Source organism: Podarcis bocagei (genome assembly GCF_964188305.1).
Source record: "Podarcis bocagei genome assembly, chromosome: 13".
Taxonomy (NCBI): Eukaryota; Metazoa; Chordata; class Lepidosauria; order Squamata; family Lacertidae; genus Podarcis; species Podarcis bocagei.
The window spans coordinates 28,725,848-28,742,680 of NC_138138.1; the positions used below are offsets into that span (position 1 = coordinate 28,725,848).

Consider the following 16,833-nt stretch of genomic DNA (forward strand, 5'->3'; position numbering starts at 1 on the left):
GGTTAAGAACGGACCTCTGGAACACATTAAGTACTTAACCCGAGGTACCACTGTACATCCTAAGGAAAAGCGGGACATTCTGGGATCAAATCAGGAACTAGGATGGCTTCAGTAAATCCAGGAATGTGCCTGGAAAACAGGGACACTTGGAGGGTCTGCTACCTCACAGGCCAGTTGCGAAGAGAAGCATGTGATTTGCAAAGTATTTCTTGTTCTGAAATACAGGGTGCACAACAGATATCACTTCTCTGAGTGACTAGCCTAGTAGCCAAGAAACCTGCCCTCCTTCCCCACATTAGTCATGCAGAATACACCTTTGCCCCCTCATTCATGCCAGGGGTTAATTGTCTTGATCTTCTTTGTCTATGTTGGGATTAATTAGGTAATTAACAGACAACACTTGGCAGATGGGATCATGTTAGTTTCTGGTTATTACAGGTACCCAGATTGCCTCAAGTAATACATGCAGCAGAGGGGGAGGAAGGCCAGCAGTTTGAATGTCAACCAAAATGGATGGGCAAAGGGCTACCTTTCAATGTGGCACACCTCTGGACCCAAACAAAACTTGATTTCACATTTGACGCTTGTGAAATTAACCTTGGCTATGAAGGTTGAACTGCCGAGGTCAGAATCAAGCCTAAAGCGAAACTTGTACAACGTACATTTTGAAAGTCATCCTTGGGAATTAAAATTCACAACCTAATTGAGTTGAGTTAATTGGATTCTTTGGCTTATTGAAATTCCTGCTGGTCATTGTTTTGTGTTAACATGTGCTGGAATTGTTAATGGGGGGGGGGAGACGTGAAATGGATGTTTTAGAAGTTCCAAATAAACAGATTCACATTTCCCACTTTCCCTGCTGGAAACTGACACAGCACCTTCTGTGCAGCTGCATTCCCATGGACCACCAGGCCACATCATGCTCTAACTGGCTAAAGATACCTTGACTGAGCCACTACCATATACTCCATCAATTTATCTTTCATTATCACAACTCAATCCCACCCTTCCTACAAAGGACATCAGGGTGGTATCCCACATTAACCTCACACAAACACTGCCAGGAAAGTTGGGATAGTCAGTATCTCTCAGCCTAAGGATAGTTTCATACGTGAACAGGGATTTTGAAACTGATAGTACATTTCAAACTGCTTTATTCCCATTTTAAATGCCATTTCAGAAGCTGCACATTCCAATCTAGTGTTGTCTATTTTGCAATGTAAACCCTTGGTCAGTTCAAATTCTTCAGATACCTGAAGAAGTGTGCATGCACACGAAAGCTCATACCAAGAACTAACTTAGTTGGTCTTTAAGGTGCTACTGGAAGGATTTTTTTTATTTTGACTATGGCAGACCAACACGGCTACCTATCTGTAACCTTGGCCAGTTCGTCAGTAAGAAGTTTTTCTACCAAAAGTTTCTCAATTGCTTTTTTAAAAAAATTGAAACTGGAAATAAAGCATGGCGTTAACCCAAGCCCTTCTCTTCCCACTGAAACAAGAGGTAACAGAAACAGATCTTAAACACACGGTGCTTCAAGAACACTGTATGATAGCTTAAAGACTAATTAAAAAGCTTCCTTTCCAAACATAAATGTGCAACTGTTTCATATTACCACTAGTATCGCTTTTATTGTTTATGGTATGTTTTAACTGTTTTGTCCACCAGCTGGACATTTCTGAATTTGAAAGCTGTTTTTTGTTTGTTTTTTTAAAGTAGCCTCCTGCATCACGGGCTAAGTTTGCCTGTCTGTTGCTCTGTAACACATTTCAGGTAAGTTTGTAAGTGGTGTTGTGAACTCTGGGGTATCTGAGCAGCCTAGCCGACATTTCTCAATAAGACTGATGACATACTCTTTCCTATGAAAGACAGCTTGCCTGCTATCACTGCTCTTTCCCTCCAATATACAGCTGCAGGAGATTGCATTCAGCTTCACTTAATTCATATAAGGCAACAAGTCTAACAATATTACAAACTGAGGAGTATTTATTGTAGAATATGTGGAATATGCATAGCAGGGTTCCTTGCAAGAGAAGCCAGAGAGCAAAGAGTTCTCTGAAGGGAGAAAGCTGAAAAAGGATGGATTAGTAGATACTTCATTATTTTAGCTTCTCTGAATCTCAAATGCTGAAAGCTTCAGTTCAGAGTAAAAACTGCCCTTTATTGGAGCCCTGATGGCCCAATTCAATACAATGCCTGCGATTTCTAAATGTGTAAGTACCAACAGGGCTATGAAATATCCCAGTGGCAGCTTCTGCAAGTCAGGCAACCAGAAACATAAAATCAATGCTGCATGTTGCAGAAGTGATCTATTTTATCAACTAACAATAACGTCACCACCACAAAGCCCATGTGGTGTGGATCAATGATTTTTTAAAAATAAAATAAAGGAAGATCAGATATAGTTTTTAAAATATCTGAATGCTGTACCAGGTTTATCCTTAAAACTGAATCTTTGGCCTCCTACCCAAGAGAGGCTGTTATGCCCGATAAAGATCCATCCTTGCTTCCTTTTAAGTTTTGAGTACTTCCACCTTCAAATCAGGCAAACTCGCTGGAGGCCCTATTCAGGCATTCAATTCTTGCTGTGTGGAGCACTCAGGAACAGGCTTGGTTTTCTCCACCACTCTGGTTCTAAATCATATAGGGAGCTCACACACCTACAGCAGTCTCCCTAAGTGGGGAAGCAAGGCCAGCACATATGACTTCTCAGATGACTAGAACTGGGTTGAATGTCAAAATAGGGCTTTAGTGTCCCAACAAATGTATAGGAAATCATCTGAAACTATACCTACTCTCCCCTAAAGCAGATATAAATTATGTAGCACATAAGTCACACGAGCTGTATGACTAGAGTAAAGCCTCTAGTTTGAAACCAACAAGGTTTAATTGTTAGCAAATGATGAGCATGCACACTTGTTCGGGAAACATGAAACAGAAAATTAGAAACCAACTTACAGAAATATTTCAACCAACCCACCTTGAGTAATTGTACAAGCTTTGTTGACCAAGATTTAGGCCACGCTGCCATGTTACCCCCCCCCCCATGGGCATTTATTCTAAGATCACCCTCCCACTTATCTAGGAAAAGCTACTAGACACAGACGTGTTGTTAAGAGATTTATTAGATACCCTTTGAGCACTATGTACACAGAAAGGCAGAAGTTATTTCTTAGTTTCTTCCTCCTTGGACAGGGTCTTGATGATCTCTTCCTTCTTGGCTTGCAGGCGTTCTTCACGGCGCTTACGGGCCTCCTTGGTCTTGGACCTACGGGCTTCAGCCTGGTCACTGAAAAGCAAAGGAAGGCCCGTGAAAAGCACAGCAACAACAGGTTCACTTCATTGCTGTCACCAAATTCACAGAGTATGTATATGAATCCAGATTTCAGATTTGTCTGCAGTCTGACAGCTGGAACATTTGAAGAGAACTTTTGTCCCCTCCCTAACAACTACTGTTGCCTATTTCATTGTTTTTAATATAGAGTGCAAGCTACCTTGATAACTTTGTGGTATTTTAAATTTATTTTTGGAGCATTTTTATCTTGTCTACTAACCAAACATTTCCCCATAGAGAGTACTTTGTCATTGCTGCCAACTTACACTAAAAAGCCAATTAGCGAATTAACCTGGGAGGGAACAATGAAACATCACTTCCCAACTCAGTGATGGAGCCAGACAAACAATCAAGATGAACGAACCCCTTCAACGGAAGCCTCATGGCAAGTAACAGAAGAGTAAAGAGAGCAAACTCTAATACCTCAGATGACTCACCACTGTAAGTTGATTACTTGTGGAGTTTGTGCTACACCTCTCATTCTTCAGCCCGTAACACCTTTTTATTGGTACCTTAAGAATTTTAGTACTGCTATGCCAAGAACAGGACTTTATTCAGGGAGGAGAGCAAAGGAGGGAAATGACTTTACTCAAAGGAAGCAAGTGTCCAGTAACAAAATGAGAAAACACTTACGCCAGAAGCTTCTTGCGAGCCTTGTCTGCCTTCAGCTTGTGGATGTGCTCCATCAGGATCCGCTTGTTTTTGAACACGTTACCTTTCACCTTCAAGTACAAGCTGTGGTACCTGCAAAAGATGTCAGAAACAGCAAGGGCTGAGTATGCCACTCCATAGCTCTGAATAAATATTAACGCCCTAAAAGAAAGCAATGTCCCCTAGACATACTGTAAGTGGCTTTGCCTTGTCATCAAGTATGTGGGCTCCATAATCCTTAAATCCAATTTAAATGAACTCTGAAACCTAGCACACTATCCAGTAAGCCTTCCATAAACTAGCATGCTTTGGCTCTCACCATTGGAATAGACGCATATAAAAAGTTAGCCACATTACAGGCAGAAAAAGCCAAAGATGCTTCAGGGAACAAAACTGACAAATGTATTTGTTTGCCAGACTTACATATGGCGATCAATCTTCTTGGATTCCCTGTATCTGCGAAGCAGACGTCTCAAAATCCTCATCCTTCTCATCCAAGTAACCTTCTCAGGCATACGTGCATTGGCTGTACCTTTTCTCTTACCTGGAAAGCAAAGGAAAATGTTAGGCAGAATGATTCAGTGATCTGTGCTAAGAGTACAAAAATGTTTGCATTTCTGCAAAAGCCTCCTAAGTGTAGAATTAAAGATAGCTGATGCTTTGTTTCATTAGATCTGCCTAAACTAAACTGCCTCTAAATTGGAGATTATCAAAATTGATGGAAACCAGCTCTTACCAATGCCCATGTGCCTGCCCTTGCGGCGAGCCAAAGTGTTTTTCCGGCACCGTGCTCGTGAGTGAACGGTAACTGGCTTGCGGATTATCAGGCCATCTTTGATCAGTTTCCTGATCTGTTGACCTAGAAGACAAGGGAAAACAATAATCAGAAAGAATAACTAGTATCACCAAGGAGAACCTGCAAATCTATTTTCACATAAGTAAGCAAAACTATGTTTATGCCAATGTCTACATTTCTGTTTCCAAGTTAAAATCCACCTGATTCACAGACATTGTCTATTTTCTGGTCTGTTGAATTAACTAAAGATAGGTAAGCTAAGGAAAGTCTATGTAACAGAGTAAGAAAGTGCTACTAAGCTAGTGGCTTGCACTATGAACAGATGTTTGCTATGGTTTTAAACAAAACCGATTACAGTGGTACCTTGGTTCTTTAATGAAATCCATTCCAGAAGCCCATTCGGCTTCTGAAATATTTGAAAACCGAGGCACAGCTTCCCATTGGTTGCAAGAGCTTCTTGCACTCAGCGGAAGCTGCGTCACACATTCAGGTTATGAAAAACGTTGAAAAATGGAAGCATTTACTTCTGGGTTTTCAGTTTGAGAACCAAAACGTATGAGAACGGAGGCATTTGGAAACCGAGGTTCCACTGTATCAGCAAAAACTAGCATCTGCTACAAGAAGTACCAACAATGTAAGCAAGCTGTACATACTCATGCTTCTGTGACATGGCAAATGTTCACTTACGAGAGTTGGCATTTGCAATTTCATTGGTCTCGTTGGGATCCAACCAGACTTTCTTCTTGCCACAGCGCAGGACGCTGGAGGCCAGCCTCTTCTGAAGCCTTAGCATACTGAGGACAAAATACAAGATTAGAGATTTCACAGAACAGCAAAGAAGTTATCCTGACTTGTGGAGATATTAGATGGGAGTGTTATTCCAAAGTAGCAAAAATTAACTGCTCATCTGCATAACTAAAATAAGCAAACTATACAGGACTCTGAGCAATGAGCCTAGACACTGGGAACCTAATCTAGGCTCCTCCCACAAAGCCCCCACTAATTTTGGTAGCAGTGGCACAAAGTGGGGGAAAAACAGGAAATACTGGGGTGCGCAGCAAGTTAAGTCTCTATGTCCAGTCCAGTACCCTGATGAGTATATAACTACCCTCCTTTCAGTCAGATCAATCATTCAATGTGTGCCACCTCTGCCACTCTAATCAGTGCCATGATTAGAAACAGTGAAGATCAAATTTGAAATTTTGATTTATTTGACATTTTTTTGTATTCCTGCAAAGAGAATTTAATCTGATTTTAACCCAATTACTCTGAGAGGAAAAACAGGCTTGCTGCATGAGGACTCCTTCCTATAACTCCAGTGCACACTTTATTAACATAACACAGTACTGATAGTACAGTACAGGATATCAAAATCCAATAGTATTATTTATTAAGACGTTTTTGAATCAGGAGTGGGTTATTGTGATAGTAAAGCAACAGCAACCAACCATCTGCAAGCCCTGGCACACTTTTATAACATTTGTAGTAACTTTTTTTGCTTTGGTGATTTGTCATGTCAGAGATCCAGATGTGAATGCAAGAGAGAGATTTGAGTTTGGATATTCTAACTCTTGCATAGCCATGGAACACACCAGGCAGCCTTCAGCTGCCCACTCTCCTCTCATGAAACACTATCTGCACTATGTGAAAGGGGGTGTGATTATCTTCCAGAAAGGCTGAAAAAATTATGGAAACAATGCATGCGAAGCAGAAGCACTGAGAGCCAGTGTGGTATAGTGGTTAGTGGCATGACTTGGACTTAGGAAGCCAGGGTTAATTCTTCGTTATACATCTTTGGGTGCCAGGGAAAAACATTCCTTTTCAACCAGGCTTTCAGCTGATTAACAGTGTATGTCATTTTAAATGTGTTGGGGGGGGAGTTATGGGTTTGCTTTTATTTTGCTCACTTTTATTATGTATTTTTATCTTGTGAACTGCCCTGAGATCTTCAGATAAAGGGAGGCAGATTTAATAAGCATATAAATAAATTCCCTATTTGGTTGTGAAGCTCAGTGAGTGACCCTGTGAGCCAGTCACTGACCGCCAGTCTAACCCATCCCACAAGGTTGATTGTGGGGATTAAACGAGGGGAGCCACGAACACCACCTTCGAGTTCCTCGGAGGAAAAAAAAATGGGATATAATTGCAACAAATAAATATCCCCCCTCCTTTTGTTGCGATGCTCCCGACTAAACATTAAGAAAGGACTTTCTGGCAGAAGGAGATGTTCCGACGGTGGGAAGGGTCTCCCTCGGACGGCCTCTCTCTTCACTGGAGGTTTCTCATCGGAATTTGTATAGAGGCAATCTGCCAAGTTTGCGATCCCTGGACTAGAAAGGGCTGGACTAGATGACCCATGGGGGTGGACCTCCCTTCCAGCTCTACAATTCTATGATCCTCAATGGCTTCCCTCCGTTTTCGGGCCCCACCGTGCCTCTTAATGCCCACCACCCACTTCGCCCCATCCAGAAAAGGGAGGACCCCCCCCAACCCGCCAATTCGGCTCTTCCGGCCCCTCGTGGCAGCCGCGGAGGCTCCTCCCCTTTCGAACCCCCAGCCGCCGCCGCCGCCTCCCCCTTCACGCGCCACTAGGCCGCGTCTCCCAACCGTCCCTCCGTGCCGCGCGCCCTCAACGAAACAGCCCCTCTCTATTGGCTTTTGTTCTCTCCCCTTCCTTCACTCGTCGAGCCTCGGCCTCCCCCCCAAAAAAAACTCCCCACGGACACTGAAGGCCGCCTACTACTCCGCAGCTCCTCACCTCATGGCGGCGGCGCCGACGGCACTAAAAAGAAAGAGAGGAAGGAAGCGCGCACTGGCCAGCCTACTAGCCGACGCGTCAGTGGGCTGTACCACTCACCCCCCTCTTCCCTTTTCACTCCGCCTTCATCGACTCGCCTTCGGTCCCCACCAGGATTGAAAGTTCTTCACGTTAAACGACCAACTGGAGGAAAATGTGAGAGTTAAGGCGGCTGGGGTAAGTGGTTTAAACAACAAATTATTTTTCCCCCTATGGAGCTGAGAGTGGTATGGCCTAAAGCCCAACTGCGGCTGCGCGGATGTCTAGGCGTATGCTCGCGTGGGGAGGCGCTTCCGGGAGGATTCTGCGCCTGAGCCAAAAGAGAGCGTTTTGCGCATGCCCAGAAATATTATGCCATGGTTTTGCTGTGAGGCGCTTGCAGAAAAGAAACGAATGGAGACTTACTCTTCATACTGGAGATATTAAACTTGATTTCTGAGGCTTCCTCTTTCTCCCTCTGGATTTGAGAGCCGCCCATAAATAAAAAATGGAGAAATCCACATTTTATTTTAACTGTGTTTGAAAACAGCGTCCCACCCGCGTGCTAAAACAGGACAGTATCAATACGGTCCATTTACTCTCTATTTGCAGGATGGGCTGCTGTGGCACAGAGAGGGGCTTAGGATAGCTTTGCAATGTAGCCTATTAACAGTGCAAATTATTTGGTGTGGGGTAGGGCTGATTTAGATTTCCAGCTAAAACTCACTTATGCAAAACAGCCTTTAACTTGCAGCTAGTGACTCCTGCAGACCCACTAAAGGTCTGAATTAGGAAAAGTAGAAAATCCTGTCCATTGCTGCAGCTTTTTGCTGGAGCCTGGCCAATCACACCTACGCGAAAACCCTGTTTTCCTGCAGACAGCCCTCACCTCCCTTTCGGGAGAGACTAAAAAAATGGCGCCCAACGTAAACCCGAAAGTTATTTCCCGTGTGCTGCTCTACATTTCTAAGTCTACGGCTAAATCCATCCGCCTTTGCGCTGCGACTCTGATCGCACAAAACATGTCCGGACTTGTTTGAAAAGAGTGCGCCTGCGCAATGAGTGTAGCATGTTGCAATTTCTGATGTATTCGGTGAAATCATTGATATGTTTACTGGAGTTGTTTTCGTTGACTGACAGGGAGAAAGGGCGGCTGAAAGCAAATAAGGTTGTGGCTTGGGCGCATGTGATAAGCCATTGAAGCAGAACAGCAATATTAGATGTTCTCTGAAACACTCTCCCCCTTCCCTTTCTGACAACTGGTAATGTTTCCCTAGCGCTGAATTAATTCTTACACGGTGCTTTATCTTTTTATTTTGGTTGCTCACCGGTGGGTTTTCACTGGGCATCTTAAAATACCAATTGTGGCATTTGAATGCTGAGTAAATATATATAGTGATGTACTGCTTGAGTAGGACTAGGGCAGCCTTCACCACGTATTTTGACTTTAATTTCCATCAAGTTATCCTGGCTGATTGGGTCTGATGGGAGTTGAAGTCCCTAATAACTCATTTGGCCTTGAAACTCACTAGGTGACCTGGGGCAATGACTTACTCTCACTCTCAGCCTACCTTACCTCCCAGTCCATCCTTGTGTGGGTAAAAGTGGGGAGGGGGGAGACAACTATGTATGCTATCTTAAACTCCATGCAGGTGTATAAAAACAACAAGGACAATAAAAAGCCAATTACAGGGTCAGACTAGGACCTGGGAGACTAGGGTTCAAATCCCCACTCAGCCATGAAGCTCACTAGATGACCCTGGGCTAGTCACTGCCTCTCAGCCAAACCTGCCTCACAAGGGGGGTTGTGGGGATTCAGTGAGAGGAGGGGGATAACCAGGTATGCCACCTTGATCTCCCTGGAAGAAAGGGGTAGGCTATAAATGAAATAAATAAATAAATAAATAAATAGGCTTACCATTACATTACCATTGGATGTAAATAGTGTTAGAATTCCTGCTCCATGATTGCAGCCATGGGATAGTTGGCTATCACATGACGGTATATGTTTTGACTCCACAAAGTGGGAAGTGATGGAAACAGGATGTCCCCCTTCAGTGTTACTGTGTTCCGTGAAGTGGGACTATTGTCCTTTGCTTTTTCTCTTTGCTGTCTGATGCTAGTGAGAGAGGAAGCCATGTTGCAGTGCTCCGTGTGTGTTTATATGTAAATAAAGTAGATTAGCCAAAATGCTGAGTTGCTGAGGTCTGTCACGCAAGTTGCACAAACACTGCGGATCCTTAAGTGTGCCGGTGTCGGTTGGCATCGGTCGCTGTGATGTTCGGGCTGCAGAAAGCTTTTGAAGCTCCTGAACGATTGACCAGGAGGGAGAGAACATGCCAGTCGGGCATGTGTCTCTGCTAGGGTCCTACTCAAGTGTAGGATGAGCTCCTGACAAATAGTAATGTTACTGTCTACATAGGAAGCCAACTTCTAATGGAATCAGAGCACTGGTGCATCTTATGCATTATTGCCTACACTGACTGGAAGCAGCTTTCCAGGATTTTGGGCGTTCCAGTTCCAGCCCTTGTGTGGAGATGCCAGGGACTGAACCTGGGATGCAAACCAGTTGCTCTGCCACTGAACTATGACCCGTCCCAAAATATGTTTACTCAGAAGTAACCCCATTTGAAACGTTTCCTAGGAGATATGCCTAGAATTCCAGTGTTACTGAAAAATAAACTGATTGATAGCATATGATTGTTTAAAATAGTATTATTATTATTGTTGTTGTTGTTAATATTATTACCTACTCTTCAGCTGATTACAAGTTTTTAAAATTGAACATTAAATCTTCCTGTTCTGTGTCCTATTTCCTATGTCTCTGTCCTGGTGATCCTTAACTGTACAGTCATACCTCGGGTTACAGATGCTTCAGGTTGCGCGTTTTTGGGTTGCGCACCACGCCGAACCCGGAAGTACCAAAACGGGTTACTTCTGGGTTTCAGTGCTCATGCATGCACAAAAGCGCCAAATTGCAACCCAAGCATGCGCAGACGCAGCACTGCGGGTTGTGAACGTGCCTCCCACACTGATCACGTTCGCAACCCGAGCATCCACTGTACTGACCTCGAGCATAAAGGAAGTAATAGCTGAAATACATTTTTCAAACACCTTTCACCTTGATGCTTAGTAAAGCCCTTGCCAAAGCATGTTTATAAAACAGGCAATTGGCCACTAGAGTTAAGTGTGTGCACGGACAATAAGTTTTATTTTTATTGTAATGTGTTTCAACAATTTTATGTGCTCTGAGCATCCAGCTATGGCAAGGTTTAAGCTCAGATAGTTAAAAATAAACCCTAGAACTTTGGTAACAGGACTGAGGTTTATTTGTGTTATTGAATGGTGGAGTGAAATTAAATGTGACAGTCGTTTTCTACTGATTTTGTTATTATTCACTGGGGAATTTATGTCAACTTCAAGTTTGACTCTTCCCACCCACCTTGTGAAAGGAGAACTATGTGCCTTTTTATCCTTAAAACTAACATTTTCAGTGTTCATTTTAAAGTGAAGAGAGTGTGATGAAGCATGTGGGGAAGGGCCATAGCTCAGTGGTACAGCATCTGCTTTGCATGCAAAAGGTCTCAGGTTCAGACTCTGGTGTACCCCAGGTAGGAATGGGAAAGGCAGGCTCCTGTCTGAAACCCTTCAGAGCCACTGCTAGTAATTGAAGACAATGCTGAATTAGATGGACCAACCATGATCCTTGCTGTTCTTAGGAAAAGTTGTGTAATCGCTGGCATGTTGCATGAAGAATCAGAAACTTAAACTTCAGACACTTCCAGACTACCTATGCATTCAGATTTGTTCTCAGGGAGGTTAGATATTGCATCAACACAAGTATTGCCCACACTTTCCAGGACAATTTCCTGTCAAGTTCCTTATCGCGAACAATTTGAACTTTGTAGGGAACAGGTTTGTTGTGCAAGGCTTTCTCACTGTACAACTGAATTCCCTGGTACAGTGGTGCCCCGCAAGACGAATGCCTCGCAAGACGAAAAACTCGCTAGACGAAAGGGTTTTGCGGTTTTTGAGCTGCTTCGCAAGACGAATTTCCCTATGGGCTTGCTTCGCAAGGCAAAAACATATTGCGTTTTTTGCAAGTTTGTTTCCTTATTCTTAACACCGTTAATACAGTTGCGACTTGACTTCGAGGAGCAACTCATAGAACGCGGTGTGGTAGCCTTTTTTGAGGTTTTTGGTGATTTTTGAACCTTTTCCAAAACTTTTCCGACACCGTGCTTCGCAAGACGAAAAAACTCGTGGAACGAATTAATTTCGTCTTGCGAGGCACCACTGTAAGTGATTTAATCCAGGCTTCCTCAACCTTGGCCCTCCAGCTGTTTTGGGACTACAGTTCCCACGATCCATGACCACTGGTCCTGCTAGCTAGGGATCATGGGAGTTGTAGGCCAAAAACATCTGGAGGGCCAAGGTTGAGGAAGCCTGATTTAATCCCACCTGAAAATAGGGATAATCCGGAAGCACCTTTTGACTTTCTCTTGGCCTAGTGGAAGATGACCTGCCTCAGGATGAGAATCAGATGCCTGAGTGTTCTCTTGAGCATTGGTGTCCTTCCTTGTCAGTTTTAAAAGTAGTAAACATCAGGTAGGGTTGGCTTAAATCAAATAGCTGTTGCCAGAACATTCATAAACTTCAGAAGCCTCCTTTTCATTTCTACTCTCACTAGTGGTCAGTTTTGAGATGGATTATGCTGCTATCTCCCTTAAGAATCCATGCTAGCATTTTGCAGTAATTGCAACACTGTACCAAACTACAAAAGCCATACAGTGGTACCTTGGGTTAAGTACTTAATTCGTTCTGGAGGTCCGTTCTTAACCTGAAACTGTTCTTAACCTGAAGCACCACTTTAGCTAATGGGGCCTCCTGCTGCCGCCGGGCCGCCGGAGCACAATTTCTGTTCTCATCCTGAAGCAAAGTTCTTAACCCGAGGTAATATTTCTGGGTCAGTGGAGTCTGTAACCTGAAGTGTATGTAACCTGAAGCGTATGTAACCCGAGGTACCAGCGTATGTAGCCTATGTCCTTGCACAACCCAGAATATGCTTCCCATGTGGGTTAAGTGTATTTACAGACTGCAACTCTTTCAAACTCCCCAGTTTCCTTCACACACCTGTCTTCCAACCTGAAACTCCCTCAGCAGTTTCTTTTGCTTTTTTTATCCTGTCTGTTTTTCCATTGCAACCCTTTCTTTCTTATTTGGTCCCTTGAGAGAGCATGGCTGCTGGTGAAGGAACCAACTAGAGACATGAAGCCTTGAGAGCAGCTGCAGCAAAACAGGCCACATCTCTTTCCTGCAGAAACCTGCTGCAGACGATTACAAAGTGAGAGCTGGCACAGGCACACACGCACTTATATTCAATAGGGATGAGCTAACCTCCCAGGAGAGTGACTAGGAGATAAACCAGGAGATAAACATTTATTAGAGGAAGTTCAACACTAATTCATCCTCTTTCTGTGCCAGCAAGAGGGGCCATGTCAAGGATTCAAAAGCCAAAATTGAGGTCATCAAACTACTCAATGAATTCTAAGGCTTCCTGCTTGACTGCCGGTCCTGGAACTAAAGACTTGCACAGCATCTTTGCAAAGCTTCCAATCTGTAGAAGCTAAGGTTTTGCAAAGTTTTCTTAGCACAGAAATAAGCCAAGCTGTCTTGCAACATCTCCTTACAAAAATCTTTGTCCAGTATCTGAGGTGTAATTTATGCACTGGTAATGGCATGTGCTCTCGTCCATGGGGTCACGAAGAGTCGGACACGACTAAACGACTAAACAACAACAATGGCATGTTCAAAAGATCAGACACAAAGCTGACAAATGTTTAAAGGCACCTGTTGCAGAATGCTGAAATGTTGGAAGATTTGAGACAGTCAAAAGAAAGTTCTCACACAGTGCACTGTTAAACTGTATGGACTTTTGCTCCTACAAGAGGCAGTGATCGCCACCAGTCTGGAAGCCTTTAAAAGAGAATTTGACAAAGTGGAGGAGGATAAGGCTTTCAACAGCTACTACTGCCTAGGATGGCTATGTTCTACCTCCACTGTCAGAGGCAGTATGCCTCTGAATACCATTTGCTGGAGATCACAAGCAAAGGAGAGTGCTGCTGCGTTCAGGTCCTGTTTGTGTGATTCCTAAGCACTTCTGGGATAGAACAGTTAGAACAGAATGCTGAACTAGGCGGGCCATTGGCCTGATCCTGCAAGCTCTTAATGTTCACTTGCAATGGCACAGATTGCAATGGAGACAGATTGCCAATTCCTGCCCAGCCCACCAATCATTGAATTGAGAGAGGGACCCTAGCTTACCCATTCACCACTTGAGATTGTGGGAGAAAAGTGCTAGGAAGAGACCACCACCTGGAGGACAAGTGGGATTCTCTAAGGGCAGAAGAAAGAAGGAACTGGTGGAAGGAAGAAACAGTGATGGTCACTGATGGAGGAACAACTCCTGGGGTGGGAGGAAGAAGAAACTCCTCGAGTTTCGAGGGCATGTCTTTTGGCTTTCCAAAATTTAAAGATTGTGATATTGTGTTTCTTAGCAATATTGATGTGTACCGAGCCTGAGTAGTGAGGAAAGGGGGGAAAGAGCTGGCAACTGGGAGGGGAAAAAATGGTCGTGTGCATCCACCCTCTGACTATTAAACAGAAGAGTGTGTGTTTAGAGGGTGGGGGTGAATGCTAGGACGAGATAGAGAAAATAGCTGAATAGGCTGCATAGGTAGTCTGGAGCGGCGGCGGCCGCAGCAACAGCAGCAGGTAGATCCCGATAGGATCTGGGTGCGCGGGGTGGGGGTGTGGCTGGCTGGCAGCCAGTGCCAAGCAGAGTCTCCATCTTCGCTCTCCCTCCCTCCCCGCCATCTGCTCGGCCGCACTTTGGCTCAGACCACACCCACCCGCTCCTTTCTTCCCCCGGGGGAGCGGGAGGCAGCAGCCAGCCAGCCAGCCCTCGCCAGTTGCCAGGAAGCCGTCCGTCGGCGATGCCCTCTGATTGGAACGCTGCGCTCATCCATCAGGGCGGCCGGCGGAGGGTGCCTGCTCGCTCCTCGCCGCGTCTCGGACCAGGAGGGGCCATGCCGAGGCTACGGGCTTAGCGGGTGGGGGTGGGTGGCGGCAGGAGGAGGAGGAGGAGGAAGAGGCTGGCTTTCTTGGCAGGCGAAAGGCGCGCCCAGCCACCTCCGGCTTCCACCATGAGTCCGGCGTGAGCGCAGCCGAGGGCGCACGGACATCTCCATGGTGCAGGACGGCGGCATGTCACGCACACCTTACAGCTCCAGCCAAGACATCCAGATGGAGGTCTTGGACAACCCGGGCCTCCAGGTGAGTAGCGGCGCAGCCCGATCCGTTGCCTTCTCCTGCCAGCCCGCTGGGCGGAGGACTCCTGGCGTTAGGGCGTGGGGAACTTTGGACGGGTGGAGATCTTTGCGCGGGGAGGAAATCGGAAGGAGGAGAGGGAAGGAGACCAAATAGAGAACATGAGAGACCTTTAATCGCAAGCGACAGCCAGGCATCCTTCCCAGACATGGGCTGATCCACCCTCGGTCCTGGCTTTCACCCGTTTCTCACCACCACCGCCCCGCGTGTTATTGAGGGGGGTGGTGTCGTCGAGGCAGGGAGAGGGTAGCTTTTATGTTTTCCTGGATCCTGACTTTGATCCTGGACACACAGGCACCTGGGGGGGGGGGGGCGTTGAGCCAAAAGGAGAGAGATGTGAGTCATGGAGTTGGAGGGAGAGAATGGCATATTTGAGGGTGGCGGTGGTTTTTTAGAAGCTTGCCTAGCTACATAGAGGCGCACCAGGAATGTACCTTGCACAGCCCTTCTCCTCCCGCTTGGGATCAGTTATAGCCGCTCCCTTGCCTCTTCCATTACGGGATCGGCTCCCAGACGCCAAGGGCACCCACTTGGTGGAAAAAATGCATTGCTTTTCATGCTGTCCCTGCCGTGCCTTTCCATGCAAGCAGATGAGATTAAACCAATGCACGTCCATCCATCCAAACACGCAAACATTTTGCAGAAAGCCAGACCAAAGGATCTTCTGGCTGTGGCCTGTACTGGGTCTAGAAGGGGCTGCATCAAATGAAGAAAGGGATTGCACCAGATATGTTAAGCACCATAGCCCTTGAGATCTGTTCCTGTTTCAGATGAGGGACTAGTGGCTAAAGCAGCCTTCGCCGGCTTGGTACTCTCCAGATGTTTTGGACTACAACTTGGATGTAGTCCAAAACGCCTGGAGAACACCAGCTTAGCAAAGGCTGGGTTAAAACATTGGGAGATGAAGACCACTTGTTCCTGCTCTCTGCCACTGACTTCCAGCCTCATCTCCCATGACTCAGATTCCTCTCATCTGGAAAAAGAGGAGTAATGGTTTGAGGTATTTGGGTGGCACACACAGCTGCACATGGAGAAGGTGCTCATGGAATCTCCATGGGTTGGTTTGGAAGTATACAAATCTCTTGAGGAAACTTGGCACTAAACACACAAGACCACCCAGAGCTTCTCCCCCACCTCTGTATCTCCCAGCAGCTTCTACAGCCAATAGGACCCTGGTGGATCTATCAACAAGTTTCAGAAGGGACTGCGGAGGTGGTATCAGTCTTCTCTATGGGGTAGGAAAATTCTAGGGTGAAGATAAGCCAACATCAATCTTGTATGGTCTAGCTATTTCTGTTTTATCTAGAATTCCTGTTGTCTGCTGCTGTGTGCTCAAATGTATATAGCAAAAATGCATACTCAGCCCTTTTTTAACAGTTCAGGCATAGCAACACTGCACTAAGTGCTCTGGGTAGTGTGTCCTTGTTTATTTACTGTATTTTATTATAATGGCCCCCTAGGTGGGTTTGCGACATAAACTCACACAGAATAAGGGCTTGTTTCTACACTGCTGGATTGATTGTAACCTCTAACTCAAACGTCCCTGTTCCATTATCTCAAAGTGCAAGATGGCTGTCTCGCTGCTTCTCTTGTTCATCATAGTTGTTATCTTTTGTACGCACTCTTCCTGAAGCACATAAGAAGCGCCTCAATGGCTCAGGCTGAGGTTTGCTCAGTTCATCATTCTCTCCAAGAATCCCAGCAAGCAGTAAGGAACCTGTAGCCCACCAGATGTTGTTGAACTCCCATCAGCCCCAGCTAACCTGGTCTGTAGTCAGGGGTGATGGTTGCAGTCCAGCAATATCTGAAAGGCCATAGATTCCCCACTCCTGCCGCAAGTGGTCCACTGAAAACTGGCAGTGCTCCCCTAGCAAGTCCACCATTGCC

General features: G+C 45.4%; 2 protein-coding genes and 1 long non-coding RNA gene across 7 annotated transcripts in view; 1 reads left to right on the top strand and 2 right to left on the bottom strand.

Annotated features, from left to right (window-relative positions):
- Window positions 1–1,137: 1,137 nt before the first annotated feature.
- Window positions 1,138–2,671, bottom strand: LOC308572614. Its single transcript, XR_014001829.1, has 2 exons — window positions 1,379–2,671; window positions 1,138–1,226 (listed from the first exon to the last, which is right to left on the bottom strand). It is a non-coding gene; the product is annotated as an uncharacterized lncRNA (long non-coding RNA).
- A 436-nt stretch (window positions 2,672–3,107) lies between these two features.
- On the bottom strand, window positions 3,108–7,685 carry RPL19 (ribosomal protein L19). Its single transcript, XM_081168813.1, has 6 exons — window positions 7,540–7,685; window positions 5,469–5,575; window positions 4,722–4,844; window positions 4,409–4,529; window positions 3,968–4,078; window positions 3,108–3,289 (listed from the first exon to the last, which is right to left on the bottom strand). Exons 1-6 carry the CDS (start codon window positions 7,542–7,544, stop codon window positions 3,166–3,168), a joined length of 591 nt encoding a protein of 196 aa, XP_081024939.1. The 5' UTR covers window positions 7,545–7,685; the 3' UTR covers window positions 3,108–3,165.
- A 6,162-nt stretch (window positions 7,686–13,847) lies between these two features.
- The window catches only part of CACNB1 (calcium voltage-gated channel auxiliary subunit beta 1), a 48,128-nt gene continuing 45,142 nt past the window's right edge, over window positions 13,848–16,833 (top strand). Inside the window, exon 1 of one of the 5 annotated variants that reach the window (XM_081168811.1) lies at window positions 13,848–14,892. In XM_081168811.1, the coding sequence (XP_081024937.1) occupies window positions 14,806–14,892 (87 nt within the window). In that variant the 5' untranslated portion in view covers window positions 13,848–14,805. Of the gene's footprint in view, window positions 14,893–14,980; window positions 16,182–16,833 lie in introns of those variants that run through there. The other 4 variants (XM_081168808.1, XM_081168812.1, XM_081168807.1 and 1 more) reach the window with 4 other exon arrangements.

Bases quoted from the DNA above. Each gene is read 5' to 3' on its own strand.
- RPL19 (XM_081168813.1), bottom strand. The intron at 4,845-5,468 runs GTAAGTGAACAT...CTTGTCTTCTAG, and splicing joins AATTGCAAATGCCAACTCTC to GTCAACAGATCAGGAAACTG. The intron at 4,530-4,721 runs GTAAGAGCTGGT...TTTGCTTTCCAG, and splicing joins GGGCAGGCACATGGGCATTG to GTAAGAGAAAAGGTACAGCC.